Source organism: Symphalangus syndactylus, chromosome 13, assembly GCF_028878055.3.
Source record: "Symphalangus syndactylus isolate Jambi chromosome 13, NHGRI_mSymSyn1-v2.1_pri, whole genome shotgun sequence".
In the NCBI taxonomy this organism is placed as follows: Eukaryota; Metazoa; Chordata; class Mammalia; order Primates; family Hylobatidae; genus Symphalangus; species Symphalangus syndactylus.
In genome coordinates this window covers 75,696,367-75,712,055 of record NC_072435.2, presented here as the reverse complement: position 1 = coordinate 75,712,055, position 15,689 = coordinate 75,696,367, and the positions used below count along the sequence as shown (strand labels likewise).

The 15,689-nt window shown below is 35.9% G+C and overlaps 1 protein-coding gene across 1 annotated transcript in view; it reads right to left on the bottom strand.

The window, feature by feature from the left end:
- Positions 1-15,689, bottom strand: part of OTOGL (otogelin like) — a 167,138-nt gene that overhangs the window by 16,543 nt on the left and 134,906 nt on the right. The window contains exons 46-53 of the mRNA XM_055236519.2: positions 9,033-9,174; positions 7,930-8,115; positions 5,510-5,722; positions 4,939-5,043; positions 4,541-4,648; positions 3,102-3,203; positions 2,676-2,780; positions 2,551-2,591 (exon numbers count right to left, since the gene is read on the bottom strand). Of these exons, the coding sequence (XP_055092494.1) occupies positions 2,551-2,591; positions 2,676-2,780; positions 3,102-3,203; positions 4,541-4,648; positions 4,939-5,043; positions 5,510-5,722; positions 7,930-8,115; positions 9,033-9,174 (1,002 nt within the window). The remainder of the gene's footprint in view (positions 1-2,550; positions 2,592-2,675; positions 2,781-3,101; positions 3,204-4,540; positions 4,649-4,938; positions 5,044-5,509; positions 5,723-7,929; positions 8,116-9,032; positions 9,175-15,689) is intronic.

The following is a 15,689-nucleotide window of genomic DNA, read 5'->3' as shown; positions in this document are numbered from 1 at the left end:
TTGTAGAGATATCTGCACTCCCATGTTTACTGCAGCACTACTCACAATAGCCAAGATATGGAATCAATCCAAGTGTCCACCAAAGGATGAATGGGTAAAGAAAATGTGGTATGTATACACAATGCAATACCATACAGCCTTGAAAAAGAAGAACGTTCTATCATTTGAGACAACATGGATGAACCTGGAGGACGTTATGTTAAATGAAATAAGCCAAGCCCAGAAAGACAAATACCACATGATCTTATTTATATGTAGAATCTAAAAAAGTTGAATTCACAGAAGGTAGGGAGTATAATGGTGGTTACCAGGGCTGAGGACAGGGGAGTAGAGTTTGAGGACATGTTGGCCAAAGGATGCAAAATTTCAGTTAGATAGGAGAAATAAGGTCAAGAGATCTTTTGTAAAACGTAATGATAATCATTGGTAACAATGTATTGCATTTTTAAAAATTGTTAAGAGGATAGATCCTGTGTTCTCATCACAAAAATATGAAGTTGTGAGGTAATGCATGTGTTAATTAACTCAATTTAGCTACTCCACAATGTATACATATTTTAAATTAACATGTTGCACATAATAAATATATACAATATTTGTCCATTTTAAAAATAAATAAATAAAAAATAAAATTAAACACAAAGATTGTATAATGCTTCTAGTTCGCCTTTAGAAAACCTATGTGTCCCGGCCAGGCGTGGTAGCTCATGCCTGTAATCCCAGCATTTTGGGAGTCCAAGGCGGGCAGATCACGACGTAAGGAGATTGAAACCCATCCTGGCCAACATGGTGATACCCCGTCTCTACTAAAATACAAAAAATTAGCTGGGCATGGTGGCACACGCCTGTAGTCCCAGCTACTCAGGAGGCTGAGGCAGAGGAATCACTTGAAGCTGGGAGGCAGAGGTTGCAGTGAGCAGAGATCGCACCACTGCACTCCAGCCTGGTGACAGAGCAAGACAAGAAAGAAAGGAGAGTGAGAGGGAGAGAGGGAGAGAGAGGAGAGAGAGGGAAAGAGTGAAAGGCGGGGAGGGAGACAGAGGGGGAGAGAGGGGGAGAGAGGGGAAGAGTGGGGGAGAGAGGGGAGTGAGAGGGAGAGAGAGAGAGAAACAAACCAACCTATGTGTCCCAGAAAAAAGACAGAAAGTAGAAAAGGACTAGGTCAGACTTGTAAAGGGAAAAAAGATTAAGAAATTTAAGTTTTAATGTGTCAAAAAAAACTAATACTTATAACTAATACTGATTGAGCCCTTCTTATATGTCAGACACTAAGCATTTAAATTATATTAATTTATTTACTGCCTAAGTGAGCCACAGCTAGAGAAAGGTAGAAACAAGGCAGTCTCACATTCTCTTTCATTCTTGTTTCAAGTTGTGCCTTGGCTACATTTTCTAAGGGAAATAAAGAGTTAAGGCAAAGTAGAAAGAATAAGGAATACACAAACATACACACACAAAAAGCAATCCTTGGTTAGAATCCTGAAAATCTTAGTCAATAATTTATTCCCTTAGACCTCATCTTTCTCACTTATAAAATGAGCTAAAGTGCTGACTTGGTAAAGATTCAATAAGATAGTATACTGAATATGTTATGTAACTGTGAAGGACTAGAGAAACACATGGCATCATAATTCTACTCTTGTGCAGATGTATATACAGTGTACACACAAAATAATCAAATGAGAGAATTATTATGAAGGTTATTTGTAAAGTTTAAACATTCTCTGTAAGCCATAGATGAAAGCATCATTAAAGCAAATGTTGGATTAATGCTTTTTAAATAAAACAGTGTCATCCCAGGAAGGGTTCTTTTACTTTAAAAAGTACCTCATTCATTTTTCATAATATAGCTTTGAACTGGAGATTCTGAATGAATTCTCTAGGTGTACACATTGTTTGAGAAGGAAAAGAAAAGTAAAATGTCTTTGTGAAATAAAACGTGTCTTTTCTAATAAATAGCGCCAGGAATATATTGTCTTTCTCAAGCCCTGTTGGCATATCACGAAGATAAATAGTTAAAGAAAACAAAGACTTGTAAAGCACCATGGGATACATTTAAGGATTAAATAAGTGACACCAGAGTTATCCTAGTTATTTCTAAAAATTAAATATTTGAAATTTCTATAATGTTTACATGTTCGCAGATAACGCTTAAGAAGAAACAGGCTGTTGCATGTTTATATCCCCTTCTCCTCTACAACAGAGGCATTATTAGCTCACTTTCTTAAAGAATCATTAGCAACACCACTCAATATTAAGACAATTTTTTTCAATATTTTGCTTCATTTTAATACAGAGAACTGAAGTAGATACAAGACTAGCAGATTCTATCAGCAGTTAAAAAATAATGTATTGTACTTTCCTATCTCAACTAAGATATAACTTATTGACTATTTCCTAATATCAGAGCACATTATTTTAATCTACTTTCGTACAATTTAATGTGGGTAATTTTATTAACTCTAAGAAGAATTTAGAAATGAGAAACATAAAGGAAGAATAAACAGATTTAAATAAATATGACAAGTCAGTCAAAATATGTGTTCTTACCACTTCACAAGATGGCATAACAAGGTTTTCACAGTTACATTCTAAAAGGCAAAAATCAACATATTTACATTGATCAAAATAATTAACTTATTATAATGAAACCTTAAAATATGAAAATTAGTTACCGCAGTGCCATGTTGGGCAACATTGACCAGATACATTTTCTTTCACAAGATTCATATCTTCTGCACAGTTGAGTAATGGCATAGGACAAAGGTTTGGCTCACATACTAAAAAGAAAAATTACATGGGTAAAGATGAATTTTATAGAGTTGCCATTTCTCATTACCTACCATTTAGTTCACTGCCATTACAATAATGCATGGATTCATATTTCCCAAGTGCTACCTCTCCCACCACCAGATTGCCATGTGTTGGTGAAGATAAAACAATTGACATATAAACAGGTACAAAAACAGTACTGGTGCTAGGATAGCTCATCAAGTAAAAAACTTTGAAAAAGGGTCTGATGTAACAGCCAACTAAGATGCACTGGGCTTCTTAAACATTGGACACATCTAAATATTTTAGAATAGTTAATATACACTTACCACAGTAATACTGAGGACAACAGAAGTGTGTGCTATTAAGATGTACTGTGAGAAATTCTCCATCATGACACAGTGGAACATGTTTGGTGCAAGATTCACAAACTAAGGTAAAACAAGAAGCCAAAAATCACAGCTGAGCTAAAAACCATGAATTATAATATGAGTTTAAATTACCATACATAAATCAAATCAATTTTGTTTAAGAAAATAGTAAAAGAAACATAAGGTATATTTCCTTATTTGGCCATAAAAACAATAATACTGTCTGAGTATATTGCCTTATGCTTTGCAAGCACAGTGACACATAGAACACCATCTTACCAGAAAGGCAGAACATTCAGATTTCCTAGGTAATTTGTTCTCATTAGAATCAAAATGTTACTTGTTTATTTATTATATTTATGTTTTCTTAGTTCACTATCATTGGTTACTCTCATTTAGGGATGAAAATGTAGTAGGCATTTGTTCTTTTGGGCTGTTTCAGCATGCCCTCCCACCTTTGATAACTACTCTCTGAATGACCTTGAGGAAATGCACCACCCACACCTTTTTGAGTGACTATCTTTAAAGGTGTCTCACATCACCAGGCCACTCTGTAGAAACAACCCACATAGGAGTAATCAGAATCCCTTTGGATGGAATTTGAGTCATATATAGAGACACATCAACTGAAGAAAAAAATAAAGTTGGCTCAATCATTAGTGACTTCTACTTAGAGCAGCTGGTTTCTCTCCTTCCTGGGGCTTGACTGTTGTGCTTCATTTTGATCCTACTTCCCCAGATTCTTCCAATAACGGGTTGTGCTAAAGGTAGCCAGAATCAATCAGTTTTGCCACTTGCAGTCAATGAATCTTAACTCATGCAAAGAAATTGTTTTGATTACTTCTGAAACCTACACTAATCACCAAGCAATCTTGGATATAATGATTCATTTGAAAACAAAATAGAGAATTCCTTATATTTCAATGTTCAGTTCATCAGGCAGAATATTTAGCTCCGGTCATTTTCCAGTCACCCTTTGTTTCTGCCATTCTTTTTTGAGATCATGATACCTCAAACATGATATATAGGACATGAAGTTTTAAAGATGTCCTATAAAGTCTTAGCAGAGCCCATTATTCAAGTTGGTTCTTCAAGGAAAGCCAGTGCTAAATTTTTCTTTGAAAAAATTAGGTATTGGCCTTATTTAAAAAGCTTGATTTAAATATCTTGGTCATATTTGGACTGATGTATATAGTTTCTGTTGATGGGGTAAGGTATTTATTATGATTGTCTAGTCATTTAAAATGTCATACTTTCTTTACAACAGTTCTCATTCAGTTGAATTCTTATAACATCAGAATATTGCTTACCATCAGTCTCATAAAATTCACATCAAATAAGAGATTTTTTCCTAGATCCTTTCTCTTCTTCCAAGAAATTATCTCCAGAATACTCACCACAAAAAGGGGAAAAACAACAAGGTTCTTCCTGTTGAACTTCAATCATGAATTGGTCTTCTCTGCATTCTGGTGTTGAAATACTGGGGCATTTCAATGGGTCACATTCTGCAGAAACACAATTACATTAGAAAATTTGTATAGCATAATAAAAAAATGACATAGTGTTTACCTCTCTTTGAATTTAGTAATAAATAACTTATTTTAAAGTTCTTAATCATATATATATATATATACATATATATGAAAGATATATACCAGGTTTAAAAAATTAGCAAGACAAGTCCACAGTCTTTTATAATAAATCACTGTCTTAGAGACACAAAGAGTGAGAATCTAATTCACTGTTCTGAATGAACAATGAACCTCACTCTTAATTTTCTATATTGATTACTTACCACATTTGTACTGTGGACAGCAAGAAAGAGGACTGTGGCCAACAATCAATTTTTGACTATTTGTACATGTTGGGATGGTAGTTTCACACAAAGTCATGTCACATCCTAAAATTAGAAAAACTGTTAAAATATTAGTGAACACAACTAAAATCTGCCAACTCAAAGCAGGGAAATGACTGCCAACTCAAGGCAGGAAACTCAAAGAGGGGAAATGACTCTCATTATGCATGTTTTTACACTGCAGTTAACCCATTCAGCTAACAAAGTGGGTCATATATGAAAATGCAGCAGCTTTGACATTTTTCTATTATTGTCTTTCACCCTTGATTCATACATCAAAGATTTCCAGATCTTTCCTCTTCTCATATTTTGTTGAGTGTTATTAACTGTGAATAGCCAGAGTTTTTCATGTGTATTCAACAAAATTGTAAAGAAACAAAACTTGCTTTGAGAAAATGACATTTATGGCACTTTTTTTTTAATACAAAGCATTATATATGCTTTGCTTTTTCACAAAGAATGTCAACATATTCTGTGGAATCAATTGACTATAAGGCTTCTGCATACATACCACAAACTTTCTTTGAACAGCAGGTCCATTTATCAATTATGCCCATGACAACTTCAGCTTCTCGTTCACAAACTGGCATGGGCTCTTCATCACAGTCAGGTTCTATAGGAATAATGCTTCCATTCTCCAAACATTTGTATAGAGCGCATTCATCAATGCCCCCATTCCAAATCTCCCCAGCAGTGCGGGGTTGGTCTTCACTATCAGTGCATGCTTAAAAAGATCAACAGTATTATAACACTCAAAACCTGGGCACTAAAATAAACCATGTTTTGGTTTCAGACTGTGACATGGCACAGTGACATAGATGATGTGTCACAAGTCCATTGCTTTTCTCAGATTTCTCTTTCATCACCACTAACTTACATTTTTCTTTAATGAAAGTTTATACTTAGTCCACAGAAAATATTTTTTTCCTAGTCAGATGCAGTGGCTCGTGCCTATAATCCCAGCACTTTGGGAGGCTGAGGAGAGAGGACTGCTTCAGGCCAGGAGTTTGAGATCAGCCTGGGCAACAGAGTAAGACCTTGTCTCTACCAAAAAGAAAAATAATTAGCGAAGTGTAGTGGCATGCCTGTAGTCCCAGCTACTCAGGAAGCTAAGGTGGGAGGATCACTGGAGGCCCACAGTTTGAGGCCTCAGTGAGCTATGACCACTGTATTCAAGCCTGTGCAACAGAGTAGATCCTGTCTCAAAAAAAAAAAAAAAAAGAAAGAAAAGAAAAAGTAAAAGAAAGAAAAAGTTTCTTTCGTTTTACAACCATCTGTAAATCTGTATGTTTTCTTCTAAAAATGAAATGATCTACTATTTTTGACACATTTTAAGTCCTGTTAATATAATTTATTTAGCCTAATCAAATTCAATAATATAAATTTAAATTAGTTTGAAAATAGTAACTGTTAAAAATGAGTGGGATTAGAAAACAAGGTAGTCCCTACCTCATATAACATTTATATCATATGAAAATTCAAAATATTTCTGCTTTAAAATCTAAATGTAAAAAGTAGGCAATCAGGCAAAATATTATGTAGTGACTATTATTTTTAAGTAAAAGTTTTATTTTATGATAAATATGACCATCTAGTAGATCTTTTAAGGAATAAAAATGATAAATGTAGTTATTGACCATATCCCCAGCCTCCAATGAACTCTTATCCTATTTGCTATCAAACCAAATCTCCTAGATCTCTAAAGAACAAATATAAGCACACGTGTATTTTCTCAAAGTCTTCCACAGATACTTTCTATACTGGCAAACACTAGCTTGTTTCTGAAACTATATATGCATTTCACTTCTCCTTGCCTTTTTCTTTAATTATTAGTCAATTCATTTTCTTTTGACCATAATGAAGAGGCCTATGCCTGACAATTCCCCTGCTGCAATCATCTCAATTTTGCACTTTTTCATCTGCCACTACCATGGAGACAATGCATCAAAATAACATTGTTTGAAAATATAATTAGAAATACTAGACATGTTCCTCCAGTATCTTAGTCCATTTTGTGTTGCTCTAATACCTGAAAATGGATAGTTTATAAAGAAAAGAGGTTCATTTAGTCACACTTCTGCTGGCTGGGAAGTTCAAGGGGCATGGCACCAGCATCTACTTAGCTTCTAGTGAGGGTTTTTCTCCTGCCTTGTACTGCGGCAGAAGGTCAAAGGAGAAGTGGACAGATGTGAAGAGGAATAAAATATGAGAAGGAAACTCCCTTTATAACAACCTGTACTTTAGGGAAAGAGTCCATTTCTGCTAGAACTAATCTAGTCTCACAACAGCAATAACTCACTCACAACCTTGAGAAGGCATTAATCTACTGATGAGGGCAGTGGCCCCATGATCCAGACACCTCCCACTAGGCCACACCTCCCAGCACTGCCACACGGGGGATCAAACCTCAACATGAGTTTTGGTGGGGACAAACCACATCCAAATCATAGTACCCAGATAATAGTACCATCTGCCATTTCCTACATGCTTACTTTCTCAAGGCACCATGTTAAATGCAAAATGCTTTTACTAAATTATGTAGCCCCACACTAACCTTATAAGTACTATTATTTTCCTCACTTTCCGGATGCATAACCTAAGACTCATAGGAGTTAAAGTCAACTACTAATACATGAATTAACTTGAATTTGAGTTCAGTCCATAATCCACACTCTTAATTCTTGATTTCCCATGCTTTTTCTCACTTACTATGGGCAGATATAAAGATTAAAACACATTACCACTGAAGCTTTTGGAACAATTAACTTCTCTTGAAATCATATTAAAATCAAACTACAGACAAACTCATTTCCTTTCCAACACGGAGGCTGTCTTTGATAAACCTTTGTTAGCACATCTCTGCAATATCTAAAAACCGTTTTTGTTTGTTTGCCAGATCCCTGAGAAGTCATTTTGTACTTTGTATCTTACCACACTCTTTCTCTGGAATGCACTGGGTTGAATGTGGCCTGTGAAGAATAGTTCCATCTTTGCACACACAGTCTTCTCTTAAGTTCAAACAGGAAGAGTGTCCATAGAACCATTGGTTCAGGCATGTTCTTGCTTCACAAGGTCGCACACAGGGTTGATATTCCTTCCCCTCTGGGCAACTCAGGGCTTTGAAGAATAGGAGACAAAATTTGCTAATGATAAAAGTAACCTATTTAAATTCTAGTAAAAGAAAGAAATGTCAGATTTCTTTTAGAAAATATATTTTGCAAATTTCAGTCTCTTCAAAGTCCATTTTTCATTTACTCTGTAACCATAAATCAGAAACAAAGGCATCAATGTGTTTGTTTTTTGCATTTTTTGGAATTTTTAAACATTTTCTAAGGGTCTGCTAGGATTAGCTGTTATGGTAGGAAACGCTTATCAGATGTATAACAAATAAATATCACCAACAGGCAGCCCAAGTCTGGTTGGCATAAATATACAATCAACTATTATGAAATTATTGCTCTGTGCAGTAAGAGATAACAGTCTACTCAGAATTATAACCGAAATACACTTTTAGTATATAACTCAACCAAATGATAAAAAAGAAAAATGCTGTATATTTAGGTTTGATCCTTCACTGTCAAAAGAAATTACTATTGCTGAGCAGTTTATAAATGATGTTTTAGAAAATCCTTGTGGACTGTCAATGATTGTAAAAAGTCATACTATTAAAAATTAAATGCTCAGATGGTGGGGTTATAAATTGGTACAATCTCAGTGGAGAACAACTTGACAGTGTCCAGTGAAATTGGAGATGACACACATTCCCGATGAATCAGCAGTGCCCCTCTTGAATAGTGATTACCTCTCAGGGAAAAGAGAGAGGGAAGGGCTGGAGAAGGCACACGGGGAGCTTCATGTGTGAATGTTTTATTTCTGATATCAAGTGATGTAACCTGTGTTTGTCATAGCTTCTTCTGTGCATTTTATGCTTACTAAATTAGTTCATGATAAAAAAGAAAAAGAAGGAAAGAAGTGATTGCAAAAGTGAAATTTATTTATGATTGAAAAATATTATTCAGTTAACAGTTACTTACAGCAGTAATCAGGTGTTCTCCACTGAATACAGATATCAAACTTGTTGCACAGAGCCACATATGCAGAAAGTGCATCACATTCATAGTTCCAAAAATAGGTATAATTGATCCACATCTTTTCACAAAAGTCTTCCGGTGAAACCTAGAGAAACATTTTGCCTTGAAATAAGTTACATTGTTTTATTTCTCTGAAAGCCCTAAGCTAGACTAAGATTATTTGAAGAATCAAAGAGTAGCAAGTTAATATTCATTATACTTCATCATAGACTTTACATTTTCAAAAATTCTTAATATTAAACATCACTCTAAACACATTTAAATAAGACAAATACCATCTGCACTAATCTACACAAATCTTTCTTATAAAGATGGAAAAGAAAACAGAGTATGTGGAGCCAAGCAAAAATTTATTTCTAATATCCACTGTGGGCTACAACTGCCTTTTCTATATACTGAATAAGAGTTTGAAAAATTATAGATTAAATTGGAAGCTCACAAAGCATTCTCTAATGGTATACAGCATTGCTTATTAAATAAAGTTACAAATGCTTCTCAAAACTTTTATTAATATTCAATATTAGTTACATAATTTATAAAAATTTGGCACACCTCAATTTAATTACTCATTTTTTTCCTATAAAATATGTTCCATTTTGATCTAGAGATACCTGAAATATAAGTAATGTAGCATGTGACAATATTTATTCCATTTTTCTCCTAACTCATTATTCAACAGGCACATACTAAGTATTTAAATTCAGATGCCAAATTCTGATACAGGCCAAAGTATCTGATAAAAATAGTATTTTTTCATAGTCCATCTATTTTTCTTCAGGGTCTGTATCTATAAAAACCAATGGCTTGGGAGGCTTAGGCGGGCAGATCATGAGGTCAAGAGATTGACACCATCCTGGCCAACATGGTGAAACTCCATCTCTACTAAAAATACAAACGTTAGCCAGGTGTGGTGGCACGCGCCTGTAATCCCAGCTACTCCAGAGGCTGAGGCAGGAGAATCGCTTGAACCCGGGAGGCAGAGGTTGCAGTGAGCCGAGATCACACCACTGTGCTCCAGCCTGGTGACAGAGTGAGACTGCATCTCAAACACAAACAAACAAACAAAACAACAACAACGACAACAACAACAAAAAACACAATGGCAAGAAAACAGACATATAGGCCAATGGGACACAGAACAACCCAGAAATAAATCCACACATTTACAGCCAGCCAACTGATTTTTGACAAAGATGCCAAGAGTACACAATGGGGAAAGAAAAGTATCTCCAATAAATAGTGCTGGGAAAACTGAATATCCACTAGCAGTCGAATGACATTAGATCCTTAATTCACATCATATACAAAAAATCAACTCAAAAGAGACTATAAGACTTAACTGTAGGACCTGAAACTACAAAACCACTAGACAAAAACAGAGGAAAAGCTCTAGGACACCGGTCTGAGCAATAATTTTCTGCATATGAACCCCAAAGTACAGAAAACAAAAGAAAAAATAGACACATGGGATTGCATCAAAATAAAAGTTTCTGCACAGCAAAGGAAACAATCAACGTAGTAAAGAGACGACCTATAGAATGGGAGAAAATATTTGCAAACTATACATCTAATAATGGGCTAATATCCAAAATACATCAGGAACTCAAACAACTCAATAACAAGAAAACAAATAACCCAATTTAAAAATGGTCAAAGGAATTGAATAGACACTTCTCAAAAAAAGATGTGCAAATGTCCAACAAGTACATGAAAAATGTTTATTATCATTAATCATCAGAAAAGTACAAATTAAAACCACAATGTGCTATTTCCTCACACTTGTTAGAATGGGTATTATCAAAAAGACAAAAAACAACAATCATTGGCGAGGATGTAGGGAAAAGATAACCCTTGCACACTGTTGGTGGGAATGTAAATTAGTACAGCCACTGTGGAAAACAATATGGAGGTTTCTCAAAAAATTAAAGGTAGTAATATTATATAATTGAGCTACCCTACTACTAGGTACATATCCAAAGGAAATGAAATCAGTATGTCACAGAGATGCCTGAACATACATGTTTACTGCAGCATTATTCACAATAGCCAAAATACAGAATCAACCTACAGGTCTGCCAATGGATGAATGAAGAAAGAAAATTTGGTAAATATACACAATGGAATATTATTTATCCTTTAAAAAGAATGAAATTGTGTAATTTGTGACAACATGAATGAACCCAGAAAACATGATGTTAAGTGAAATAAGCCAGGCACAGGAAGACAAATACCACATGATCTCACTCACACGTGAAAACTAAAAAAGTTGATCTTTAGAATCAAGCAAGGAATTATGGTTACCAGGGACTGAAGTGATTGGGAAGATGTTGTTAAAGGGTACAGAATTTCAGTTAGATGGGCAGAAGTCCAAGAGATCTATTGTATAACATGTTGACTATAATAATATATTATATTATTGAAAAATGCTGAGAGTGGATGTAAAGTGTTATCATCACACAAGTGATAATCACATGAGGTAATGCATTTGTTGATTAGCTAGATTTCACCATTCCACAATGTATATACACTTCAAAACATCACGTTGTACACAGTAAACACATACAATTTTATCTGTCAATATAAAAATAAAATCAAATATTTTTAAAGATGCAGAAAAAAGCCCTAAGATTTGACTTTCTTTTCAATGTCCTTTGTGAAATCCTCTCAGTTTCCAACCACCTTACTTTGCACAGAATACTTGCTTTAGTCATTAATAGCCTTCTTTTAATCAAATGCAATGAAACTGATATTCTAAACCCTCCCTGATCTCTCAGAAGCCTATATTGCCATTAGCACGTCCACTTGCTTAAAATGTTCTCTCCTTGAACTTCAAAGGTACCGCACTCCATTGCCTTTCTGTCTACTTGGTAATTGTTTCTTCTACCTGCCTCTCATTCTGTTTTACTAGATCCCATCCTCAATGGTCATGTTCTGTCACTGAAAATGCACTCCCCAAGCTCATCCATTCCCATGGTTTCTATCACCATTTGGGGCATTTAAACCTTCTTTGTCTTGGTTTCTTCATATGTGAAATAGAGTTAATAGTAACAACTACTACTACTTAAGATTGCTGTGAAAATTAAATGAGCTAATATATGAAAAATGTACAGAAAAAAACCTGACACATCATAAATTATCATTATTTTAAAAATCCATATACTAATAACTCTTCCAACCTGATCTCTGGCCTCAACTTATCTCCTCTGAGCTCCTGAATTACACTCCAGAGTTTCTGCTCTGTTTTTACTCTGATGATGCACATGACTTAATCTGTCCAAAAAAAAAAAAAAAAAAAAAGTATCCCTTCTCTACTTAGCCCACAAAAGCTGATTCTTCTGTATCCTCTGCTTACTTATTAACTGATGAACACTTTTATCATTCATTGGGTACCTAACTACTTATCAGGCACTGTACTATGCATAAGAATAAAGATAAATAAAACAGACCTGTTCTCTGCTTGTGGATCTCAACAACTACAAAAACAAAGCCTTTCAGTAAGATGAAGAGAAGCCACCATGCTAAAAAGGATTGAAAGAAAAAAGTATTCCAGCTGGGGAAACAGCAAGAAGAAGAGCCTTTTGGCAGAAAAACTCCTGGAATATTAAGAGAGCTGAGGGGAGGCAACAATGCTTGGAGCTTATCAAACAAGAAGAGCGTAGCACAAGACGTGGCTGGAGAAGTAGGTGGGCCGGATTATAGAGGACACTGACAGCCCTGGTAAGAACTTTGGAATGTACTCTAAGTGAAATACAGTGAAGGATTTTAGGTAGAGAAATCACACATTCTGTTTATAATTTTAAGATATTATTCTGCCTGCTTTGTAGAGATTTGCAAACAAGGATGAAGCTCAGTGGTAGAAGACTACAGTAACCAAAACAGCACGGTACCGGTACCAAAACAGACATATAGACCAATGGAACAGAACAGAGGCCTCAGAAATAACACCACACATCTACAACCATCTGATCTTTCACAAACCTGACAAAAACAAGCAATGGGGAAATGATTCCCTATTTAATAAACGGTGCTGGGAAAACTGGCTAGCCATATGCAGAAAACTGAAACTGGATCCCCTCCTTAAACCTTATATAAAAATTAACTCAAGATAGATTAAAGACTTAAATCTAAGACCTAAAACCATAAAAACCCTAGAGGAAAACCTAGGCAATATCATTCAGGACAGTCATGGGCAAAGACTTCATGACTAAAACACCAAAAACAACGGCAACAAAAGCCAAAGTTGACAAATGAGATCTAATTAAACTAAACAGCTTCTGCACAGCAAAAGAAACTATTATCAGAGTGAATAGGCAACCTATAGAATGGGAGAAAAATTTTGCAATCTATCCATCTGACAAAGGGCTAATATCCAGACTCTACAAAGAATTTCAACAAATTTACAAGAAAAAAAAAACCCATCAAAAAGTGGGTGAAGGATAGGAACAGACATTTCTCAAAAAAAGACATTTATGCGGCCAAAAAACATATGAAAAAAAAGTTCAGCATCACTGGTCATTAGAGAAATGCAAACCAAAACCACAGTGAGATACCATCTCACACCAGTTAGAATGGCAATCATTAAAAAGTCAGGAAACAACAGATGCTGGAGAGGATGTGGAGAAAGAGGAACATGTTTACACTGCTGGTGGGAGTGTAAATTAGTTCCACCATTATGGAAGACAGTGTGGCAATTCCTCAAGGATCTAGAACCAGAAATACCCTTTGACCCAGCAATCCCATTACTGGGTATCTACCCAAAGGATTATAAATCATTCTACGTATGTTTATTGCAGCACTGTTCATAATAGCAAAGACTTAGAACCAATCCAAATGCCCATCAATAATAGCCTGCATAAAGAAAACGTGGCACATATACACCATGGAATACTATGCAGCCATAGAAAAGGATGAGTTCATGTCTTGGCAGAGACATGGATGAAGCTGGAAACCATCATTCTCAGCAAACTAACACAGGAACAGAAAACCAAACCCCGTATGTTCTCACTCATAAGTGGGAGTTATTTTTTTTTTTTTTTTTTTTTTGAGACGGAGTCTTGCTCTGTCACCCAGGCTGGAGTGCAGTGGCGCGATCTCGGCTCACTGCTAGCTCCGCCTCCCGGGTTCACGCCATTCTCCTGCCTCAGCCTCTCCCAGTAGCTGGGACTACAGGTGCCCGCCACCACGCCCAGCTACTTTTTGTATTTTTAGTAGAGAGGGGTTTCACCGTGGTCTCGATCTCCTGATCTCGTGATCCGCCCGCCTCTGCCTCCCAAAGTGCTGGGATTAGAAGCGTGAGCCACCGCGCCCGGCCATAAGTGGGAGTTAATAAGAACACATGGACACAGGGAGGGGAACATCACACACCCCGTCGGGGGGTGGGGGACTAGGGGAGGGAGAGCATTAGAAGAAATACCCAATGTAGATGACGGGTTGATGGGTTGTTGGGTGCAGCAAACCACCGTGGCACGTGTATATTTATAACAAACCTGCATGTTCTGCATATGTATCCCCGAATATAAAGTATAATTTTTTAAAAAAAGATGTAAGTCAGGAGAAGCATCTATTAAACTGCCTGATGTTCTGTTAAAAAAAAAATTCAAATTATATAGCTTTGTCATTGGACCAGGCAAGAGATGATGGTTGTCTGGATTCAAATAGCTGTGGGAAGAAATGCATGGATATTGAATATATTTTGGAAGTGGACTCAACATGACTTGGTGATAGCTTGGATGGAACCGACTGAGTATCAACAGGCCATCAAGAATTTCTTTATCTTGATATGTTACCCTGTTTAAGCTAGAAAGTTGAAGTCATCTACAAATGCTCACCCTCCCTTAGTACTAACATCTAATTGGTCCTTAAATCCTGCCCATTCCACATCCCAAATATCTCCCAAATGCCATCTTTCTTTTCTGAACGTGCCACTATTCTCACTTGCTTCCCACTGACCAGCAGAGTCCATCATCATTTTCCCAAAGTAGATTTGCTTTAAAATAATTCAACAGGGGCGGAGTGTGGGCAGAAGGAGTGAAGAAGATAGGCAGAAAAAAAGAGGCAATTTTTAAATGATTTTTTAATCTGGATGACGGACACCGAAAAGTTCTTATACTGTTCCCACCACTTTTGTGAATATGTAAACATTACCACAATAAAAGGTTAAAACAAGCAAATAAATAAAAACTACTCAGAGGCCTTTTAATTAGCTACCTTACTATACCTGCCTAGCCGATCTTCTTCAGACCTTCATACAGATCTATTGAGCAAATTGTCATGAACCTCCCTTTTTTTTTAGTTCTTAACTTTCTTTTTTTTCTTGCCACAGGACTTTAATCAAAGTAACTTTTAGAAGCAGAAGGTAGAGAAAGGGAAACTCTATCTCAAGGTTGATTAGAGTTCAGCCCAAAGAAGTCACTATAAACTCAAAATTTCTTTAAAGTATTTTTTTGAGGTCATGCAAGTTTTACATTCTGGTGCTTAATATTCTGTGTCTTTTAAATAAAAATAATGTCTTAAGACTTGAGGCTTTGAGAGAAAAAGAAATACACCCTGCCTAGCTCATGGATTAATGGGCACTCTGATATTGCATTCAATCCCTTAATA